The sequence below is a fragment of the Heloderma suspectum genome, chromosome 6 (genome assembly GCF_057233095.1).
Source record: "Heloderma suspectum isolate Gila_16-S chromosome 6, 16-S_ref, whole genome shotgun sequence".
NCBI lineage: Eukaryota > Metazoa > Chordata > Lepidosauria > Squamata > Helodermatidae > Heloderma > Heloderma suspectum.
The window spans coordinates 119,146,502-119,168,968 of record NC_139463.1 but is presented as its reverse complement, the minus strand read 5'-3'; the positions used below and the strand labels follow the sequence as shown (position 1 = coordinate 119,168,968).

General features: G+C 45.9%; 1 protein-coding gene and 1 pseudogene across 2 annotated transcripts; both read right to left on the bottom strand.

The window, feature by feature from the left end:
- Positions 1–2,744: 2,744 nt before the first annotated feature.
- On the bottom strand, positions 2,745–16,832 carry LOC146342864 (vomeronasal type-2 receptor 26-like). The gene is made up of 5 exons (XM_084808046.1): positions 16,567–16,832; positions 13,421–13,712; positions 11,506–11,733; positions 4,743–4,869; positions 2,745–3,646 (listed from the first exon to the last, which is right to left on the bottom strand). Exons 1-5 carry the CDS (start codon positions 16,830–16,832, stop codon positions 2,745–2,747), a joined length of 1,815 nt encoding a protein of 604 aa, XP_084664172.1.
- LOC146342865 (vomeronasal type-2 receptor 116-like) lies at positions 12,379–13,189 on the bottom strand (annotated as a pseudogene). The gene has a single exon (XR_014784019.1). The product of XR_014784019.1 is annotated as a vomeronasal type-2 receptor 116-like (transcript).
- Positions 16,833–22,467: the final 5,635 nt, after the last annotated feature.

Genomic DNA, 22,467 nt, shown 5'->3' with positions numbered 1-22,467 from the left:
CCTGCCATATTGTAACCTCTTTTCTTGCTTAGCTACTGCAGACACTGATTTGCAGGCTTTTCATAACCTATGCCTTATATTTCTGTTTCTACACTAAACTCATTCTATCATACACAGGGCAGGAGGGTATGTATGTATGTGCCTTATGCATACATAAGGCACATACACTAGAAAACATGAATTCAAATGCACGCAAGCCACATTCTCCCATCAGACCTAGGTCAGTTTCTGGTAAAACAGATAAGTTTATCTTAAGAATTTGACTGCTTTGTTAATTTGAGTTCATGGTAATAAGTAATAAGTAACCTATTTCTGCTTCATTGACTACGCTAAAACCTTTGATAGTGTAGATCACAACAAACTGTGGCAAATTCTTAAATAGATAGGAGTACCACACCACCTTACCTGTCTCCTGAGAAACCTGTACAAGGGTCAAGATGCAACAGTAAGAACCGGACATGGAACAACCGATTGGTTCAAAACTGGGAAAGGAGTACGACAAGGCTGTATATTGTCACCCTCCTTATTTAATTTATATGCAAAGTACATCATGAGAAACGCCGGGTTGGATGAATCACAGGTCAGAATTAAGATTGTCGGGAGAATTATCAACAACCTCAGATACGCAGATGATACCACCCTAATGGCAGAAAGCAAAGAGGATCTAAAGAGCCTCTGGTTGAGGGTGAAAGTGGAGAGTGCAAAAGCTGGTTTGAAACTCAACATTAAAAAAAATGAAGATCATGGCATCTGGCCCCACCACTTCCTGGCATATAGAAAGGGAAGAAATGGAAGCAGTGACAGATTTTATTTTCTTGGCCTCCAAGATCACCGCAGACGGTGACTGTAGCCATGAAATTAAAAGATGCTTGCTCCTTGGGAGGAAAGCTATGGCAAACCTAGACAGCATAGTAAGAAGCAGAGACATCACCTTGCCGACAAAGGTCCGTATAATCAAAGCTATGGTTTTCCCAGTAGCAGCATATGGCTGTGAGAGCTGGACTGTAAGGAAGGCTGAGCACTGAAGAATTGATGCTTTTGAACTGTGGTGCTGGAGAAGACTCTTACGAGTCCCCTGGACTGCAAGGAGGTCAAATCAGTCCATCCTAAAGGAAATCAACCCTGACTGCTCAATGGAAGGACAGATACTGAAGCTGAAGCTGAAATATTTTGGCCACCGGATGCGAAGAGAAAACTCCCTGGAAAAGACCCTGATGCTGGAAAAGATTGAAGTCAAAAGGAGACGGGGACGGCAGAGGATGAGATGGCTAGATAGCATCACTGATGCAATGAATATGAACTTGAGCACACTCCGGGAGAGAGCGCAGGACAGGACGGCCTGGCATGCTATGGTCCATGGGGTCACGAAGAGTCGGACACGACTGAACGACTGAACAACAACAAAATAAGTAACCTGGCAATCTTCGGCTTGATCTCACCCACTCCAGATAAAGTAGGAAGATGCAATCATGGATGTGGGTTAAGATTCATCATCACATTCAAGGTATGGGAAGCTGAAGAGAAAAAAATCTTCAACCTGACTAAACTGGGACTTTAAGTTCCTTTAAAACGATGATCATCAATTCTAAAAGATGGATTGCACTTTGTAAATATATTCCATGACTTTCTCAAGGATCTCCTGATACTTTTTTTTTTTTTTAGGGGTATACGAAACCCCACTTGCCTGGCTCCGCTGGGGTCCGCAGGTGGGGGGAGGCGATCTGTTCCTCCCCCCCCCCAGAATCCTGCCTGGCTGGCTCCGTTCCATGGCCAGTCTCGGAGCCGCCAGCTGGTGTGACCCTCAGCGGGACCTCCACCCACTGCCAGGCTGCTGTGGACGCAAATGGCGTCCTGCGTAGGGGACACCATTTGCGTCCCTGCTTTAGCCGTGATACGCTAGGTAAATATATACATAGCCTATCATGGGCTAGCGTAGGGATGCAAATGGCGGCTGCTACGATGGCCGCCATTTGTTGCCACAGTAACCTGGCAGCGGCCAGAGCCGCCGCCACCGCCACTTCAGCCGCCTCCAGAGCTGCCGCTGGAGCCGCCGCATCCGTCACCAGGTAGGTCCATCCTGGGGGATTCTGCAGGGTGGCAGGGGGAGAGGCCATTCCGCCACAGACTCCAGGGGGACTCACTGGAGTCCATGGAGGAATTCTCCGCCATCCCTACTTTTGCTTTGATTCCAGAGTTGGGTGAAGGACTACCTACTAGGCTGCTGCCTCCCCCAGGCAACATCATCCCTTTCATAAAGGAGTAAAGATCTTGAAGAGGAATTCATGTCCTGAACTGTAGTAAATCTACCCTGACATTTTCTTCACCATGTCTAGTAGGGTGACTGCACATCTGTACATGAGGGCCATCATGGCTGGAAATGATAGAAACGGCCTGAATGTAGTATTTTTAGAAAGATTTTTATCACATGCACAATCTCAGATGAATACACAGATCCAAAAATGTGCTGTGGTTGCTATTTGGTATGTAAATGATGAGCAGTTACATAAATAGCAGGATTTGGGGGAATCTCTAAATGACTAGATCAGGTAACAAGGTGAAAAGTAAAAGTAAAGCCAGATCAATGGAAAAGGTCTTGGTGTCTCACCTCTCCCTATGATGATACACAGAGATGATATGTGAAAAAACGGCATGATAGCAATGTCTGGTTTCTTAAACTGATAATTCATTAGAGTAATCCCACTATCTCTATGGAATGAATACATTTAATTGGACAGATTGATGCTTTAATTCTTTCTCCTTATGAGCTGCTCCCTGCTGTTCAGCTCAGGCTTGAAAAGAATAATGTAACATTTGGGGGGAAAGATGCAGCCTAACAATCCAGCACTGGAGGCTAAGATGGAAAAGATCTCCACAGCTACCATGTATTTGCCCTTGGTGCTTAAATAGGCCGGAACAAAAGACAACCAAACACTGCAAAACATCAGCATGCTGAAGGTGATATACTTGGCTTCATTAAAACTGTCAGGCAACTTCCTGGCAAGGAAAGCCACCAAGAAGCTAATGATAGACAGAAGTCCAATGTACCCCAGGACAAAATAAAGCATGATGACAGACCCTGCATTACATTGCACAGTGATTTCTTCAGTGACTGAGTGCATGTCTACGTCTGGGAATGGGGGAGAGGTTTTGACCCACACAACACAAACGCCAGCTTGAGTGAGGGAGCAAGAAAGGACAATGGAGGCGGCCAGCCTTTGTCCAACCCACTTCCTGATGCTGGACCCTGGCTTGGTGGCCATGAAAGCGACAACCACAGTGATGGTTTTGGCTAACACACAAGAAACAGCCACTGAGAAAATCAAACCAAACATTGGTTGTTGGAGAAGGCAGCTCAGTTTCCCAGGCTGTCCAACGAACAACAGAGAAGAGAGGAAGCAGAGCAGGAGAGAGATGAGGAGAGTGTAGGTGAGGCCCCGATTGTTGGCTTTGACTATGGGGGTGTCTCTGTGCTTAATAAATGTTTGCAGCACCAAGGCTGTGATCAATGAAAAGGAAAGAGCAACTGAAGCTAAACCTTTCCCCAATGGTTCTTCATAGGACAGAAAGCTTATAACTTTAGGGATGCATCTGTCATGGTCCTTATTTGGATACTGATCTTCTGGGCATTTCAAACAGTCATCAGTGTCTGAAAAAAGAAAGAAAGAGTGCTCATCACAATGGGACGTTCTATGTGAACTGGAACCATTTCCACAACTAACTTGAAAAACTGACTGCTTCTGCTGATGACTAGTATCTTGTAGTTTCAAATTTGGAGTTTGTCTTGTGAGAAGACAGCTTGATATACCAGAGGGATACTACAAACTCTCCTTTCATCCAATTTGTCTCTTGAATCTGTCTTTCTGATCTTTCTGGTCCTGCATTTCTTACATTCCCCATCTGGTTCCAGAATCTGAATAATTACCATGATATGATCTTCTACCAGGTTTGGAAGTGTCGTAAAATTGACAATGCAAATCAATGTCTGATTCTTTACAGAGTAATTACATGGTCATGGAATAGTGGAAATGTGAAGATCATTGACATTTCAAGGAGTTACTGCTGAACAAGAATTGCTCCTTTCCGTGCCTAGACCTCTGGCTGTGTCTTCATCTTTAAGCAGCCAGAGCCACCTAACGATTTGAGATGGTACAACTTGAGAGGCTATTACTTACCTTTAGATAGTCCTTGGAAAGACTTTGATGTCCACCACTGAGTACAAACAGGCAGGAGTGTCCGTGATGGTCATATAGCTATGTATGCTGTCTGCTTGCCACTTGCTAGATCTCATCCTTTCGCTTTTCATGAGTGTCTAGTTCTCAAAGTCACTGGAGTATGGCCAGGACATGGCTGGGATTACTATGTGCATAATATTATATATATGAGACTCTGAGATACTCCCAGGGGGAAATCTCAATGCAAGTTGACCCGAAAAAGTTGATGTATACCAAGCTGTTCTTGAAGTCCATCCATTGCAATTCTAAGGGGGTTCACAGTAAGAGTAAGTACATACACCTTAAAATCTTGCTCTGTAGTTTTTTTCTACAATTATTGCTCTGTAGTGTTTTGCTTTCTTGCTGTATTAGTTTGTTTCTTTAAAAAAAAAAGTTAGCCTTCACCCCTCGGTATGTCGATCTTTTCTGAATAATAATGAGAACCATTGCCTCTTGGCAGCTCCATCTTCCAAAATGGTATTGCAGTATTAAGCCTATTTGCTGGAATATTTGGTGCATTACATCACCTACCTGTTTGGTTTGAAATCTTCCCTTCTGGACATGGATTACAATCATAGCAACAAAACTTCTCCCCTTCCTTTTTTGTCTTCTCATAACCAGGTTGACAAGAGTCACTACAGACAGAAAGGGGCTGGACCTATCCATAAATAAATATGAAGAGTGTTGAAGAAGGGAGATACTAGGGGGGGGGAAACCTTCAGCTAGTATACAAATAAACACGTGGTCATCTGACATGGAATAATGTAGAACATGGTGCATGCAACTATCTGTTAGATAATTCTTGAACATGGAAGAGCTTTTTTTGATCTATATATTGAACTATATATATTAATGTTCTATATATTTTAAATTGTTTTATTGTGTGTTGTTTGGTTTTAATTTTTGTGAACCACCCAGAGAGCTTCGGCTATTGGGCAGTATAGAAATGAAATGAATGAATGAATAAATAAATAAATATTTTTTTTGAATACAGTATGCTGGCTCGCTGAGGAATATTTGGGGTCTGAAGAAAAGAAATGGCTGACTCAGCTGAGTGTTTCAATCCACAAAGGTAAGGATTAGGGATGTTAATTCCAGTGAATTCGCCCCCCTGAATCCATGGCGGAATGGAGCAACCCGCCCCAACACCCCGCAAAAGCCCCGTGAAACGGAGCCTACCTGACTGCGGCTCCGGCTGAGGCTTCGTCTCTGGCGGCGGATCCGACGGCGGAGGTGGCTCCAGCTGCTGTCGGGCTGCTGCAGACGCAAATGGCATCCTGAGTAGGGGTCGCCTTTTGCGTCCCTATGGTAGCCCGCGATAGGCAACATAAATATTTAGGTAGCCTATCACGGCTAAAGCGGGAACGCAAATTCTGTCCCCTACGCCATTTGTGTTCCTGCTTTAGCTGTGATAGGCTACCTAAATATTTATGTAGCCTATCACGGGCTACCATAGGGACGCAAATGGCGTTCCCTACTCAGGACACCATTTGTGTCCACAGCAGCCCGGCAGCAGCTGGAGGACGTCCTGTGGTTTGGCCCTGCTGGCGGCTCCACGGCCTGGCTGCAGAGCGGAGCTGGCCGGACAGGACTCCACAGGGGAGGAACGGATCGCCTCCCCCCCATCAAGGATTTTGGGGGGAGGGACGGAGCACCTCCCCCCCCACACCGTGGATGTCCCTGGACAAAACCAGGTAAGTGTTTCGTACATCGCTAGTAAGGATAGCCAAGTAGCTGTCAATAATCCTACTGTACTAAAGCTTAATAAATTTATTTGTTCATTCATTTATTCATTTCATTTCATTTCATTTCTAGACCGCCCAATAGCTGAAGCTCTCTGGGAGGTTCACAAAAATTAAAACCAAAACACACCCAATAAACAATATAAAATATAAAAACATTAAACCCACAATATAACAATACAACCAGTATAAAGGCAGAATAAAACCCAGACTGTTGAGTGGGGCTGGTTACAGGGAGCATTCAACTCCCTTGTTAAAACAGCTTCACTGGCTCCCAGTCTGTTTCCGGGCACAATTCAAAGTGCTGGCTATGACCTATAAAGCCCTATATGGCTCTGGTCCAGGTTATCTGAAAGACCATATCCTCCCTTATGAACCTGTCCATGCCCTGAGATCTCCTGGGGAGGCCCTTCTCTCAGTTCCACCACTGTCACTGGCACGTTTGGTGGGAACCCAGGAGAAGGCCTTCTCAGTGGCTGCCCCACGGCTGAGGAACATCCTTCCCAGCTAGGCTAGGATGGCTCCCTCCTTGATGTGTTTCTGGTGGCTCGCTAAAACATTCTTGTTCCAGCAGGCCTTTGGGACATAGTTGGAACCTGGTGGTAAGTTGCTAAAATGCTGTTTTAATGTTTTAATATAATTTTAATTGTATTGATGTTTAATTTGTATTTTAACTTTTGTATATTTTCATATGTTTTAATTGTATATGTTTTAATTTTTGTAAGCTGCCTTGTGTCCCAGTCATGGGGAAAAGGTGGGGAAGCAATGTAGAGATTTAAAATACTGATTTAGAACAGCAAAGCTAAAAGACTAGAAAGCTAAAATGCTAAAATGCCTGGGCAAATAAAAAGGTCTTCACCTGGTGGCAGAAGGAATACAATGTATGTGCCAGGCGAACCTCACTAGGGAGCTCATTCCACAGCCAGGGTGCCACAACAGCAAAGGCCCTCCTCCTAGTAGCTACCCGCCTCACTTCTTTTGGCAGGGGTTCACGGAGAAGGACCCCAGAAGATGATCTTAGGATCCAGGCAGGCACATATGGGGGAGGCGATCCTACAGATAACCTGGCCCCAAGCCGTTAAGGGCTTCGAATGTTAATGCGAGCACTTTGAATCAGGTCCAGAAATGGACTAGCAGCCAGTGCAGCTGGAAAAGTACTTTTGTAATGTGATCTCATTGGCCAGTTCCTGTTAACAATCTCGTTGCCCTATTTTGGACTATTTTGGAGATTGTGGACTGTTTTCAAAGGCAGTCCCAAGTAGGGATGTCAGAGAATTCTGCCACGGATCTCGGGGAGGGCGAATGCCAGCGCATTCGGCCCCCTGAAATCAGTGGTGGAACAGTCTGCCCCCCCCCGCTGCCCCCGGGACGAGACTTACCTGGGGTGGATCTTCCTGGCGGCGGTGGCTCCAGCGGCGACTCCGGTGGTGGTGCGGCAGTGGCGGCTGCGGCAGCTGGTCTTCCAACTAGCTGCCACCACCGCCATTTCCAGTTAAAAAAAAAAAAAGCCGTGATAGGCTACGTAAACAATTACGTAGCCTATCATGGCTGACTGCAGGGATGCAAACGGCGGCGGAGCTGGCCAGCGGCTCAGCAGAATCCCTGCGGAGCACAGCTGGCCGGCCAGGATTCCGGGGGGGGAGGAACAGAGCGCCTCCCCCCCATCCAGGTTTCCAGGGGGAGGGACAGAGCCCCTCCCCCCCACCATCAACTTAATCAGCGAAAGGTAAGTGACTTTCGTACATCCCTAGTCCCAAGTAGGGATGGCAGAGAACTCCACCACGGATTTCAGTGAGGCCGAATGCACTGGCATTTGCCCCCCCGAAACCCATGGAGGAACGGCCTCCCACCGCCACCACCCCGCAGAATTCCCCCGGAACAAAATTTACCTGGGGTGGCGGCGGCGGCATCTGTTCTTTCGGCCGGCTGCTGTGGCCGCCATTTGACTCCTGCCAAGCTGCCGTGATAGGCAACATAAGTATTGACGTAGCCTATCATGGTAAATGTAGCCACGCAAATGGCGGCCACTATGCCATTTGCATGGCTGCCTTTACTGTGATAGGCTATATAAATACTTACGTAGCCTATCACAGAAAGAGCAGCGGCGCAAACGGCATAGCGCCTGCCATTTGCATCCCTGCTCTTTCCCATGATAGGCTACATAAATACTTACATAGCCTATCACGGCAGCCTGGCAGGACGCAAATGGCGGCCGTTACGGCAGCTGCCATTTGTATCTGCAGCAGCCCGGCCACAGCCAGAACTCCGGCTGTGGAGTGCCCTGCCCGGCGGCTCCACGGAGCCGCCGCGGAGCAGAACCGGCCAGGCAGGATTCTGGGGGGAGGGATGTAGTGCCTCCCCCCCCACCGCGAATCACACCTGCAAAAGGTAAGTGACTTTTGTACATTCCTAGTCCCAAGTATGTCAATTCAGGTATTGTCACCAAGGACTAACACAGGCCTTCAACACAGTAACAATACTAGGCCTCAGGCCTACACAAATACTTTATAGCCTTTCAGAGGTCACACAGAAAATTCAAATGTTACACAACATAAGCAGTCATTTATTTACATACATTCCTTCATATGGTTTATAGCTTAATTGACAGTTATGGCTTCATTTGAGGGGTCTCTTTGTCATTCCCCCTTTTCTTGGAGTGTAATTGCAGTGCTGAGACCACAGCCTTCATTTCTTAAGAATGTCTCAGAGACCCACATGAAGGGAAGAGACAATGATGGGAAATGGAGATGACTGTGGCTAGACCTATTGATTTCACTGTGAAGTAATCCCAGCTGCCAGTAAGAAAATACATTATTTGAAATCAGAAGGGGAAGGGTGCTTGGGAAGAAGCAAGGAAGGTGCCTTGGGCTGCATTGGTGCCATATTGGGACCACCTGCCCTATTTGTAGCAGCACAGTATTTCTTGAGAACTATTGGGTCCAGGGTAGATCTCCTTTGGAGTGGCCAGCTCACTACCTCCTTATGGGGTCCAGGCACCAGTCCCCCATTTAAAGACGCGTTCAGCACAGAACTGACCTACTGTGTCATTCAGCTAGCTTTATTGAGCCATTTGGGGAAGAATCATTTGAGCTCATGGTTGGATGCATTACTGCAGGAGTAGGGAACTGCAGTCACATGGGCACATTTGTATTTGGGAGGGGGGTTCCATGGGCACATTTGCAATTTTGGAAGCAGAGATTCTCTCCCATCATGCCCCATTGCCTGGGTTTTTATCCTACCAACACTTGGAATCTCTCAGTTTTCACACACATGCGTGCAGAGATGGAGAGAGAGAGAGAGGTAATTAGAGGATGCAATGGAAACAACAAAATAAGCCTTCTTTGCTTCCCTCATTGCCATGCAATAGGTGCAATTATGTGCTCTACCATGTGTTCACTCAGCTTCAAAGTGGATCTTGCACCGTTGGTGCTTTAGTCCTTGCCCAGCTCGTTTCATTGTTCACACCTTCCTGGGATGCCAGGAGATGAACGGGCCCCACAATGTCAGGTAGGGCACTCAGAAGTTATCTTCTTGGTAGCTCTGTTTATCTCACCACTCCATAGTGACACCAGGGCATCAAGTGGATTGCCAGCTGGGTCCAATGGAAACTTGCCCAGCACACTCAGGGATCCGTCGGTTCCATTAGTCTCTGGAGGAAGAACACCCTAGCTGGTCCACCACCCCTGCAGAGCATGCAAACTGGAATAATGGGTCCAAAGACCACCAGGAAACAGTCTGACCAGAACAAAGAGAGCTTCGGCTATTGGGCGGTATAGAAATGAAATAAATAAGTAAGTAAGTAAATAAATAAATAAATAAACAAACAAACAAAGGGATTATTTGGACCCCTCCCCCTTTCCAGACCATCCATGTCACAACATGGGGCAAATACAAAACTGAAGGTATGTCCTGGTCCGTGAGCAGGGCTGACAACAATTGAGGCACCCCCATGGTTGCCATGGGGGCCATGAAGTCCCAAGATAATCCCCTAGAAGCAGCCCAGATGTGAATGTTGAAGTCCGCCAGGATCACTCTCCTGGGTTCCTCCGGCATCAAGGCAGAGAACACCTCAGCTTACTCAGGGAGGGATGCTGCTGGTGTACCACCCATCCTGATGCCCAGCAGCCTCCCTAACTGTATCTTCGACCTAGCACCGCATATAGGCCTTTCAGTCTATCCACGAAACAGTGGTATGCTAGAGAGGAAAATGGAACTACTATGGATGATGGCAACACCCCCTGTTCAAACAATCTCACCTGAACTGATTTCACAAGGAGCACCCAGGACAGTGGGAAAGGCTTGGTAAGCCGAAGTCCACACAGCTCAGCCACCAAGTCTCAGAAATATTCAACAGGTCAATTCCTTCCCCACAACTAAATCATGGATGGCCAAGAATGAATTATGAACTGCAAGGAATTCATATATTTGGGATGTTAATGTCGCATCTCCCTTTGTTTTGGGATGTGATAGATGGCTATGGCCTCATTACATAGCCTAGTCACCCATGATGATAGGGTCGGCTTAGTCATGAAAGGATGTTTCTGAGTGCTGACTCATAATGATGTGCCCACCACAGGGATGTATGAGGATTCCATTTTGAGGGTGAAATCTCAAGGGATCTTACCAGTTCAGTCCTGGCAAATTTCATTCCATTTCCTCTTGCTGGCATTGACTTGATCTGTAGTCAGTCAATCCAAGATGCAGATTTTGGATCTTGTTTTAATGGTGATGGAAATCAGTGCAAATGGGATCACATTTTGTTGTTGTTGTTAAATGTGGGTTTTTAAATTTGCACCAATGGAGGTGCATATATATGTATAATAGAATCCTAGAATAGTAGGGTTGTAAGGGGCCTACAAGGCCATCGTGTCCAACCCCCTGATCCATGCAGGAGTCCAAGTCAGAGCATCTCTGACAGATGGCTGTCCAGCCTTGTCTTGAATGCCTCCAGTGTGGGAGAGCCCACTACCTCCCTAGGTAATTGGTTCCATTGTCGTATTGCTCTAACAATCAGGATTTTTTTCCTGACATTCAGTCGGAGTCTGGCTTCCTGTCACTTGAGCCCATTATTCCATGTCCTGCACTCTGGGATGATCGAGAAGAAATCCTGGCCTTCCTCTCTGTGACAACCTTTCAAGGACTTGAAGAGCACTATCGTATCTCCCCTCAGTCTTCTCTTTTCAAGGCTAAACATGCCCAGTTTTTCTTTCAGTCTCTCTCCATAGGGCTTTGTTTCCAGTCCCCTGATCATCTTTGTTGCCCTCCTCTGAACCCTCTCCAGTCTGCCTGCATCCTTCTTAAAGTGTGGTACCAAGACATCTCTCTCTCTCTCTCTCTCTCTCTCTCTCTCTCTCTCACTCACTCACTCTGTCTATCTTGCACAAGTCTGCTTATCTGCTATGCATTCCTACTATAAGCATCCTTGATTTTTTAATCCTCAGCACACACTATTTCTTTTAGGCCAGCGGAGCCATTTTCCATACTTGTTGAAGAACTTGTCAGTTTCATCCACCACTTTGGCCCTCCCCACTTCAATTCCATTGAATCCACACCTGATTATAGCCCCTATGCCAAACAATCATATCTTCATTAATGCTGAATAATTTCCCTTCCAGAGCATTGGGATCTACCCATCCAATCTTCACTTTAAGGAACGACTTGTTTCGAAAGGTAACCAAGTTCATTATATCAAATCCACCTTCCATTTCCCTGTTATCATTCAAAGATACTTTTTCTCCAGCAGAGTTGTTAAACGAAATGCCTTGAAGAAATGGATGGAGCTAGTTAAACAAAACAAAAAAAAGTGGGGGGGGGGAGAAAAAAAAAGAGAGAAAAAAAGAGAAACAATAATAATGTTGAACACTTGATACCAGAAATCAATCAAAATGTCTTAACCTGGTAATATGGGGTTGGATCCAGACTTAGACACTGATAGAATAAGCCTACTAAAAACAATGGGACCAGTTGGGCAGGACTAACACATCCCATTGGTATTACTCACTCTACTTTTAGGTTGACTATTACTGGATTCTCTCTCTCCCCCCCACCATTATCTTATGCAAATTTAACTAACAAAGTTCCATTCTGAAGCATAGTTTTGAGTGACAAACTGATAATAGTTTGCTGTTTCCTATTTTGTAGGCTTGAAGGGCAGAGAAAGGAGAGCCCATGATGATGAATGCCTGTGACCTCATTCAACAATAATTTGGGGAACAAAAAGTTAGATGCTGCCAAAGTTTGGGCTTATCTATTCATTCAAATAAAGCCATTTCATTGTGAAGATGTTACCTCCCAAGGCTGCAGTTCCTGAAGTTCACCATTTTTGCCACCCATCATTGTTCTGCGACTGGATCTAGATGAGTACCGGGCATGTAAAGCGTGCACCACAGCATAGACGGCATTATAAATACTGTAGCTGTGGCCAGTCATGCGCATTTCAAAAGAATGCCCAAGGAGGGTGTCCAGCCTCTCTTCCCCAGTACATCTTCCAGCAACCTTGTACGGCACCAGGGGATCTGGAACCGAACAGCCAAATGCTTGCTCCCAGAACTCTTCCAGAAAATCATCTGCTTGTGTCCAATCTGGTTTTAGGATCTGAAGATATTTCTGGAACCCGATAGGTTCATTTGAGTGAATCGAGAAGTAAATGGCACCTTGGAATACTTGCAAATCGGAGTCCCGGCTTATGCCTCCTAGTATAAAATCAATCTGGGCTGTTATAATCCACACCTTTCCAACAAATGTGTTTTCCTTATGTTCAGGAATTCCGATACCATGTGTAAAAAACCACAGATACATAAATGTAAAAGTTTCACCATAGATGACAAATATTCTGGATTTCCTAAAATTGATAAGTTGATAGATATTATGGGCCATAACATTCACTTCATGTGTAGGATGCAAACGCTCTTGCCTGGGGATTCGTTCTATGAAGTCTGAACAGATTCTGTTCTTAGAAAGCAATGGCTCCAGGGCCTGCAAGAAACGTTCTCCCTGATCATCATCCACCACAAAGAGCCCAATCCATATCCATCCAAAATGCTTAAGTAGGCTGATAATTCCCATATACTGATGGGCTTCATTTGGGACCATGCGATAAACAGAAGGGAGCTGCATCATCTCATACACTGCTGGTGCAATTGAACCATATGCGAGCTGAAAGAATAAAATGATAAAATATTATGAAGTGTTTGGAAGAAAATGCTAAATTCAATAAATCTTCAGATATCCTTTATGTAACACAAACACTGGCAGATAAGTTAGAATCATTAATCTACACACAGTATTAGCTACCAAATGACAAAAGCATGTTATTTTATTTATTTAATTGTAGGACTCTTATATACAACCTATTTACCCATAATAGCATTCAAACAATAGATTTGCAGGTTTCTGACTCTGATCCCCAGAAAGTCAGTGGCAGCAGAAAGTCAGAGATGTTTTTTGGCCCCCGTGTAATTTTCCTACCTGTGGAATCTTGAAGGTATTTAAGATTGTTGCCATGTACAGTGTAGTATCAAAGCCAAGTGCCCCAATGACAGCTATTTGTTTTCTGTGGGTATCACATTCATAGTTGAGGACAAATCTAGATGATCTGAAGAGAAGATCCAGGGTGTTACGATAAGTCATCAGTGCATCATTGTAGCTGTCATAGATGTGGAATCCAAGTGTGACATTCAGTAAGACCTTAGGATTTTCGTTGATCTCATTGACAGCAAAAGCCAAGGCCAAGATGTGCTGGTAGAATTTTGTCACAACGCTGCAAATAACCATCAACTGTTATTGGAGAATTCAACAACCCACACAGTTTTTGTATCACGGTATTGGTCTCTTCTCCTCCATTTTAGATGCCTTATTGTAAGAATACCCCACTGTCTCTTACTTGGAAGTAATATATAGGTCACCTTCTTATGTGTAATTCCAATTTTCCCATGCATTGTCCCAACGCCTCAGTGCATTTCCGTGACCCCCCCTCGCTCCTTCTGCTTGAGGCAAGTGTCACGCTCTGACTAACAGTAGGGGTACCCCTGAATAGAGCCTAACCATTTTGCTACATCATCATTGGTATGTTGTAGTTGGGAACCTAAGCTGCGGGCTCATCAACACCAGGATTTTATTCTGGTTCTGCTCCGTACCCAAGTCAATCATGTGAGATGACAGCCCCCCTCCCCATAGCTAATGCAGCATTTCTTGCCCTACATCTGTGTGTATGTGTGTTGGTCTGTGTGCATTTAAACTCTATTGTTGTGGGGTTTCCAGTCACAGTGGCTTCAGTGTAGTTTGGGAGTCTGTGGGAGCTCACTTGGCTTCAGCGCGGGCTGGTGGAAGTGGCACTGATCTGTCGAAGGGAAGCGTTGCATGGGGCGGGGGCTTATGCCTACCTGGAAGTAATTAATTGTCTTGGGGATGGGAGTCAGCCTTGCTGCTTTGAAAAGACTCTGTTTTGACCCTGCACTCAATCCCTGCCTGTCCTTTTAAATATTCGCAGAGTGCAGGAGTGGGGAGGGGAGCATAACGAGGCTGTTACATATGGAAATGCTAAGGTTTGCAGAGCCTTACTGACTTTAAAAGCTTCACTGAGTGCAGGGGCAGCAGAGGAGAAGGGGCAGAGAGCAAGCCTCCTCTCTTCCTGCACCTACCATCTGACCACGTTCAGTTCTACTCATTTGCCCCAGGCAAACATTTGTTTTTCAATATATACACTGCATTACAGGCTACCATTGGGCACGGGAGGCGCTAACCCAATTTTATGAAAATCCGTACTTAAACAGAACCACCTCAAAACCCACTTCCATGTAGGTTAGCTCTGTGTCACAGAGTTTTGATGCAGTGCCAGAAATCATTCTCCCCTTTCTGGTCTTCTTGAAAATACATCGGTTTCATACAGCATCTTTACATATTTACTCCTGGGAGTGAGAATGTGTGGATTTCCATATATTGTTGGGCTACAACTACCATTATCCCTAAGCATTTGCCATTCTGACTGGGGATGATGGGACTTAGAGATTAACAACGTCTTGGGGGACACACCTCCCTCTCTCATGCTTCAGTGTCTGTGCATCAAATCCATGCAGCCATGCAGAGGTACACATAAAAATAATGCCTATGCCCTTGTTCCAGTTGTCCTTTAACCATGAAATCAGGTGTGTGTGTGTGTGTATGTGTGTATGTCTCTCTGTGTGTGTGTGATCATTGTAAATATTAAGATCACAGAAAGTGGACAAGATGCAGTTTTCAGTACAAAGAGATTATGCCATTATGCCAACGAGTGGGAAAGTAGCACAAAAAAAAAAAAAAAAACTTGAGGCCAAATGCCAAAACCATGAGCTTCCATTCTATCTAAAATGCTGGAGAAAATATTAAAGTGTCCCAGCAGCAGAGATAAAACTGCCATGAAGACTGTGAAGGAAGGAGCAAGAGAGAGAAAGTGCACAGTCATGCCAGAGGAGAAAGGGTGCAGAAGTTAGCCTGGTGAGAAAAAGTTCTGGATTTGTGCACACAGTTGAAAAGAGAATAATGGCTGAATCAAGGAAAAGGCATAGGAATACTTTCTACAGTCTAAATGCATTGCTGGAGCTGTGTTTTTAATCTCTATAAGTCGTTATTGAATAACTAGTGGTCCTCATTCTGTACATCAGTTGTGTCCCATTAAATCCTGCTCTGTTTTCAGGTCACTGACATGCATGAAAAAAGCCAAAACAAAAGACAAGTATAGTACTCTGCAAGTCTGCTACAAACTGGAACATCCCATTCTTTGGCTGTAACATTTGTCATTTGGAGAAACAATTGGTCCCTGTGATAAAACATTGCAGTGTATCCTCTCACCTCCTAGCAGGAGTGTTCCAGTTCAGTAAGGAACCTTGCCCTCCTCAAGAATACTGTAAAATGTAAGAATCTCAAGCAGGCATTATCATCTATCCCCACCCCACCAGCTTTTTTCCCTGTTCTCTTTTCCAGGGGATATTTGACATGCCAAGTGAACACACATAGTCCTCATTGGGCTTCGGTGTCCCCCCCCCCTTAGAATTTCTGTATTTAAGGTTCTGGGTACTTCTGCAAACCTTGGTGCTCTGCTCTCCCTACTATGCTATCTCCTCTAGACTTTTCTCAGTAGCAAGCTCCACATTGGCTCCATTTCTGTCAGCATACTTTTCTGTTTAGTATGAAAGGGATTGGTTTTCCTCCGGGCCAGTATCAACCTTGGGGTTTCTTTGCTCTCCCCCACCCCCGCTTCAACATGGTTTGAAACTTCTGCATGGGTGACTGTTCCTTTAGGTCTTTCTTGCACCAAATACTTCCCCTAAATTCTTCTCAGCCTGCAAATCATTACACTACAAACATCTGACACTTATACAAATATGATCTGAAGAAAGAAAACACTACCCCCCCCCCCACCCCACACACACACCCTTCAGAAGGAGATCTCTCATTTCAGGAGGAGAAAGTCATTTGTAAGCAGGGTAGAATACATAAACATGTTAACCATTGAAAATTAACGTGCCTAGAACAATATCAATGTTCCTTCGGCATTATGTTGTATTTACACTATGCAGTGTTTATGATTTGGCCAGTTTCGCATGAGGCAGAAAGGAGAGAGAAAAATAATTCCTTACATTCTAAAGTCAGAGAACTGCTGCCAAGGAACTTCCTTGAATGAAAATGCTGAGGAATAGGAAGTGATCTGAGAAACCATCCCACCAATAAGGAAGTCCCCTGACTGATATGCCTCATATACAACAGGGGCAGGTTCCATTGTCCGGCAATTCGTTGTATCTACTTCACATACCCAATGAAAAAGCAAAAGCAACAACAGAAACACGGACAACCCAGTACTCAGGCAGCAAAGCTTTTCTCTACATAGAAGCCCTCCTGTATCCATCTACAGCCTATGCTTAGTTTAAGGAGGATCCCCGGGCTGGCACCTGATTTTGCTGATATACTTCCTAGAGGGAGACTTCTCCCACTTCTCTAGAACAGCAGCATGGCTATTAACGTATGTCTTACAAAGCCCACACAGTTTAGCAATTCATTGATGGAATCTGGCCTAAAAAGCAGAAGAGAAGCAACTGTCAGAGATCAAAGTCATCATGGAGTCCTGCCTCCTGACCTGAATGGCAGAAGTGGAGGGGTTTATCTAACCACTTCCCTACTTGCTTCAGTATTGTTTTCGGCTTTCTGAAAATCCACTGGGCCATTCTCAGGGGGAAAACAAAACCAAACTAATCAAATTATCCTGTATTGGATAATGACAGGGTAGATTTTTTTTTTCTTGGCTCCGAGCTGCAACACGAATTGGGTTTTCCAGGTCTGACAACAAGGTTTCTTTGCTCTTCAGTAGGACAAGGAACAGATGGGTTCCAGGTTTCCATAGAGAGTAAGTGCCAGTGGCAATTTCTGGCCAGAATACGAAATCATTAACTGAGTGTAGTGCTCCTTGCTGAACTGAAGGCCACAGCCCAGCTCCTATTTTCTAAAGGAGTTGGGAGTCAAAGTTTATCAGAGTGACTGATAATAAACGATGGTGCCTCATAACATTTAGTCAATGAACCCAAGAGGAAAGAAGACCCTTCATTTATTCTGCTATCCTGTCAAGCTGCAACCACATAGGTTTTCCCACCACTGCCACTTTATGTGATGCTACTTCCTCATTTTTCCCCACTGCTGTTCCCTCTTTTTTAAAAAAAGTGTAGACTTTTGGACTATGGAACTCCCTGCCACAACTGTTAAAACCTGTTGCCTCCAAAATAAACCCTCTGTATCTTTTGCGCCTCAGCAACCTGGTAACTAAGGCATAGGCATATTATAGACAACACTTTTTTAAAGAAGATAATGAAATCTAACAGGTGTATTATGCTAATTATTTCCATAAAGCAATAATGTTCTTCTTTTGTAATAATAGCTTATGTTGGCTTGTCTGTAGGGTAAATATTCTTAGGGTGCAATAGTATGAGGATATTTAGCCACTTCCGAACTCAGTGGTGGCCGACTATCCAATGCAGGGCAGGTGGGGCGCAGAGAGGATCTTCTCCTCCACGCTCTGGTCACTGCATTTGCGACTAGATGGATTATTTTGGCTGTCTAACTAGGGATGGCGGAGAATTTCTCCCCGAAACTTCGGGGGGCCGAGCGCCAACGTGTTCGGCCCCCCGAACAAGTTTCGGGGAGAAATCCTCTGCCCCCCCGTCCCCCCCCGGGACGGGACTTACCTTCCCTGAATGTCCCTCCCGGCGGCGGGTCCGGCTGGCGGTTCGTCCGGTGTTCGAGCGGGGAGGGAGCGGCAGCCGGTCTTTCGACCGGCTGCCGCCCCCGCCATTGCAATGAAAGAAAGAAAAAAAAAATGTCCCCTGATAGGCTACGTGACGATTCACGTAGCCTATCACGGCAAGATTTGCAAAGTCAGCCGTGATAGGCTACGTGAATCGTCACGTAGCCTATCACGGGTGACTTTAAAAAAAAAAAAAAGTGTGTACGGATAATGGCGGCCCCCATAGGGAGCCGCCATTCCCCTTCCTTATTTGGTCGCTGTAGTCTACGTCAATGTTTACATAGACTACGGCGAAAATAAGGGCAACGCTCTTTGCGTTGCCCTTATTTTCGCCGTAGTCTACGTAAACATTGACGTAGACTACAGCAACCAAATAAGGAACGCGAATGGCGGCTCCCTATGGGGGCCGCCATTCGCGTACGCGCTTTTTTTTTTTTAAAGTCACCCGTGATAGGCTACGTGACGATTCACGTAGCCTATCACGGCTGACTTTCCAGATCTAGCCGTGATAGGCTACATGAATCGTCACGTAGCCTATCAGGGGACTTTTTTTTTTTTTTTTTTTACTTTCGTGTTCGCGGCCGGGCGAGGCGGGAAGCCTCCTCATGCTCAAGCCCCCATGAGCTCGCCGACCTGACTGCACTCACCCTGGATCTCATTTGGAAGTGCCTGCAATGTTCCCGAGCTTGTTTTTATGAAAAAAGGAGGTCTTTAAACATGTGCATATTTAAATATGCACAAATTTAGGTTGGGAAAAGGTGATATACACAGTGGGCCATTTATACCTCTAATATTGCACAGTTCAGCTTTCCCTGCCTGAATTATTTTAAAGATTTCCTTTTCCATAAAAGCAAGCTTGGGAAAATGGTGGGTGCTTGCGGATGGGTCCAGGTGAGTGCTGGGAACGTCTGGGAGGGGGCGAGTGGGGGCAAGCAAGGCCAGAGGCTCGGCGGGTGCAGTCCAGGGGCGTGGGCATGGGGAGCCTTTCAGACGCCCAGACCCAGTCAAGCGCCCATGCCATCCCTAGATTTCCCTAAACTCCACCACAGTGGAACCCCCACAACCAAGAATAGATGCTGTATAGCAGTCTTCCTCTGCCTCCAGCTTCATGGTTAGGGGTGGACGAAAGTCACTTACCTGTCCTCGAAGCTTGTTCGCGGTGGGGGGGAGGCGCTTCGCTGCTCCCCCCACGAAGTTCAGGCTGCGGGGGGAGGCTTCCCGCCTTGCCCGGCCGAAATTCAGGCCAGGGGGGAGGCTTCCTGCCTCGCCCGGCCGAAATTCAGGCAGGGGAGGAGGCGCCTCACCTCGCCCGGCCGCGAACTCCAAAGTTTTTTTTTTTAAAAAAAAAAACGCCCCTGTGATAGGCTACGTGATGATTAACGTAGCCTATCACGGCTGACTTTGCAGATCTAGCCTTGATAGGCTACGTTAATCGTCACGTAGCCTATCACGGGGGTGTTTTTTTTTCTTTTATTGGAATGGCGGGGGCGGCAGCTGGTCGAAAGACCGGCTGATGCTCCCGCCCCGGACGAACACCCGCCGAACCGCCGGCTGAACCCGCCGCCGGGAGGGACATTCGGCAAAGGTAAGTCCCATCCCAGGGGGGGTGCGGGGGGCGGGTGTGTGTGGAGAATTTCTCCCCAAAACATGTTCAGGGGGCCGAACACGTTGGCGCTCGGCCCCCCGAAGTTTCGGGGAGAAATTCTCCGCCATCCCTATTCATGGTCCTTCTAGCTTCTAGAATGATTTTAGTTGCAAGTCCCCTCTGGTCAGACCTCAGACTGAATCCTCCTGTGCTGTGCTGTGCAGGCTGCTTGGGGTTTACCATAGCCTAACTGAATGGCTTCCTTGGCTCCAGATTCCAGGTGTCCTTCTAGAAGAGTTTTCTCAGACCAGCTTTCTCTTTTTCCAAGTCCAAGCTCTCTTTTTTCAGCCACCAACCCACTTCTAATCTACCCAAACCAACTGACTTTAGCTGTCTCTAACTGACCTTTTAAAATCTCCTGGCCAGTCATGCTCCTAATGCACCTTCTACCTGCCCACCACCTTTGTTGACTCACTTGATCAATTCAAACACAGACCACTTATCCTGCATGTAACAGTATCAAAGATCTGCTGTATTTGGCCTGGATGGGCTGTGCCTCCCATGGAGGATCCAGGAAGCAGTTGAGGGCAACACCCATTGCTTCTGGCTTAAGGAGAGAATGACCACAGCTCTGCGAAAAAGGCTTTGTTTAAATAAAACTCAGGTTTGTTTGGAAGAAAGAGGTTTTGTTTTTGTTTTTGAGCCAGTCCACCACCTTTGTAACATGGTGGCAGCAGTGACTGAAGGCTAGACAGAAAAAGAACAAACTGTGAGGAGAGAGAGACAGAGAGAGACAGAGAGAAAGCGGCGGTGAAAATAGAGGGCCTGAAGTAGGTTGACCATACGTACCATTTTAAACGGGACAGTGCCGTTTTTTTCATATTTCCCGACCGTCCCGTCGTTTTAATATAAATGTCAATTTTGACCCGTTTTTAAGATTTTGTTAAAAACTGAACGAGTTTATCATAAGGCTCTATGCTAATCAATGCGTGCAGTAAGACTACTAGTGTGATGAAAGAGGAAGCTCCATTTTCTTTATCGAGTCAGGTCCAGGCTTCTTGAGCTAGCGACGATCAGACGCCGCCCCCTTGCTTGTCTGCGGTGGTGGAGAATTCAAGAGGTGGCCGCTAAGCCCCATTCAGCATGTGGGAGCCAGGAGGGTGAGTCTGACTGTTATTTCTACCATCATTCTGCCCATAGAGATTCTTTCTCTAGTGAAACTTTTGTTATCATCTTACTTTTTCATGAATACGGAATATTACATAACCCCGCCCTGTTTTTGTCATCCCAATATCCCATTTTTGTCTAAAGGAAATATGGTCAGCCTAGCCTGAAGCCATGAAGCATGTTAAGGGCACAATCCTATGTGGATACCCAGCAGCCTCTGAACTCTGAGGCTGTCAAGTATCCAATGCAGGGTGGGAAGCCAGCTGCCCTGCATTTCTGCTAGATGGGCAATTTTGCCCGTCTAGCAGAGGCACCTCAGAGGGGGAGGGAAGGAGGCTGGGGCTGCCACAGGATATGTTGTAGCACAGCCACCCTGGTCTCCTCCCCATGCCACTCCTGGGAACAATCCCTTTTCCCCTTTTCCATGCTCCATTTTCTAAGGGCAGAGTGGTAGCCAGCACAGTTCTCCCCACACTGGCTATGAGGGGGAGGGTCCCTTCTCCAGCCTCAGAGCCAGGAAACCAAACTCTCCTATGCACACACACACTCCACCCCAAGATGCTGTCAGGAGGGCATAGGATTGCTCCCTCCACCTGCAAGCTCAGAACATAGCCCAGACAGGGAAAGCCTGGAAAGAGGAGTTTAATCTCTTTGTGGACATTGCAATGGCATATTCAGTTTCAGTTTGCTTTTTTATCTGGTATTGTATTTAAAATTTTTCCACTGCTGCTAGCTTCCATTGGTTATTTTTATTCTTATGTTGCGGTTGTAAACTTTTAAACTTTTATGTTATATTTTATCCTCTGTATTTTATTGTTTTGTATTTTATGGCTTTAATTGTGATGAAGCACCAAGAGAGCTTCAGCTATTGGGAGGCATACAAATATAATGCATACATACATACATAAACAATAAAGAGATGTCTGAGAAAATGAAACTGTTTCTATGTTTGATTGGAGAAAGGGAGGATGAAATTATAGCCGTAAATGGCATATTTTATGCCATTTGCAGCCATACAGCACTTACTTTTACATAAAATGCAGCTGTTTATGGCTGTATTTATGTAAAAAGTAAATGCTTTACAGCTGCAAATGGTGTACAATACGCCATTTATGGCTGCGAGTTTCCTGTGATAAACTAATGGCAGCTGCCATTAGCACATCACGTTTTTTAGAAAGCAGGAGAGCCTCCCTGCAGGAACTCTTGAAGATGTGGAGGTGAGTGTGGCCGGTCTGCTGTGGACTCCAGAGGTCGGAATCTTTGGAATCCAGCCTCATTTGAGTCCACAGCACATTTCTCCAGCATCCCTAGTAGTGCTACCCTGACATATGTGCCTACAAGACCTCCATGTGAGGGAGATCTATGGCCTACCTATACTTCCCACCTTGCATGGAGGAGTTGTATGCATGCATGTTGGTATTAATGGAAGAGGTGTGGCCTCTGGGTGCCTTGGCAGTGTGGTGTGGGGTCAGCCCGTATGCCCCATGACTTCCTCCC

What these genes read in the sequence shown, in the direction of transcription:
- LOC146342864 (XM_084808046.1), bottom strand. Translation starts at nt 16,832, where the DNA reads ATGGATACAGGAGGGCTTCTATGTAGAGAAAAGCTTTGCTGCCTGAGT. An exon ending in ATACCTTCAAGATTCCACAG is followed by an intron (nt 11,734 to 13,420) that starts GTAGGAAAATTA and finishes TTGTTTAACTAG; the next exon opens with CTCCATCCATTTCTTCAAGG. An exon ending in GAAGATTTCAAACCAAACAG is followed by an intron (nt 3,647 to 4,742) that starts GTAGGTGATGTA and finishes TTCTTTTTTCAG; the next exon opens with ACACTGATGACTGTTTGAAA.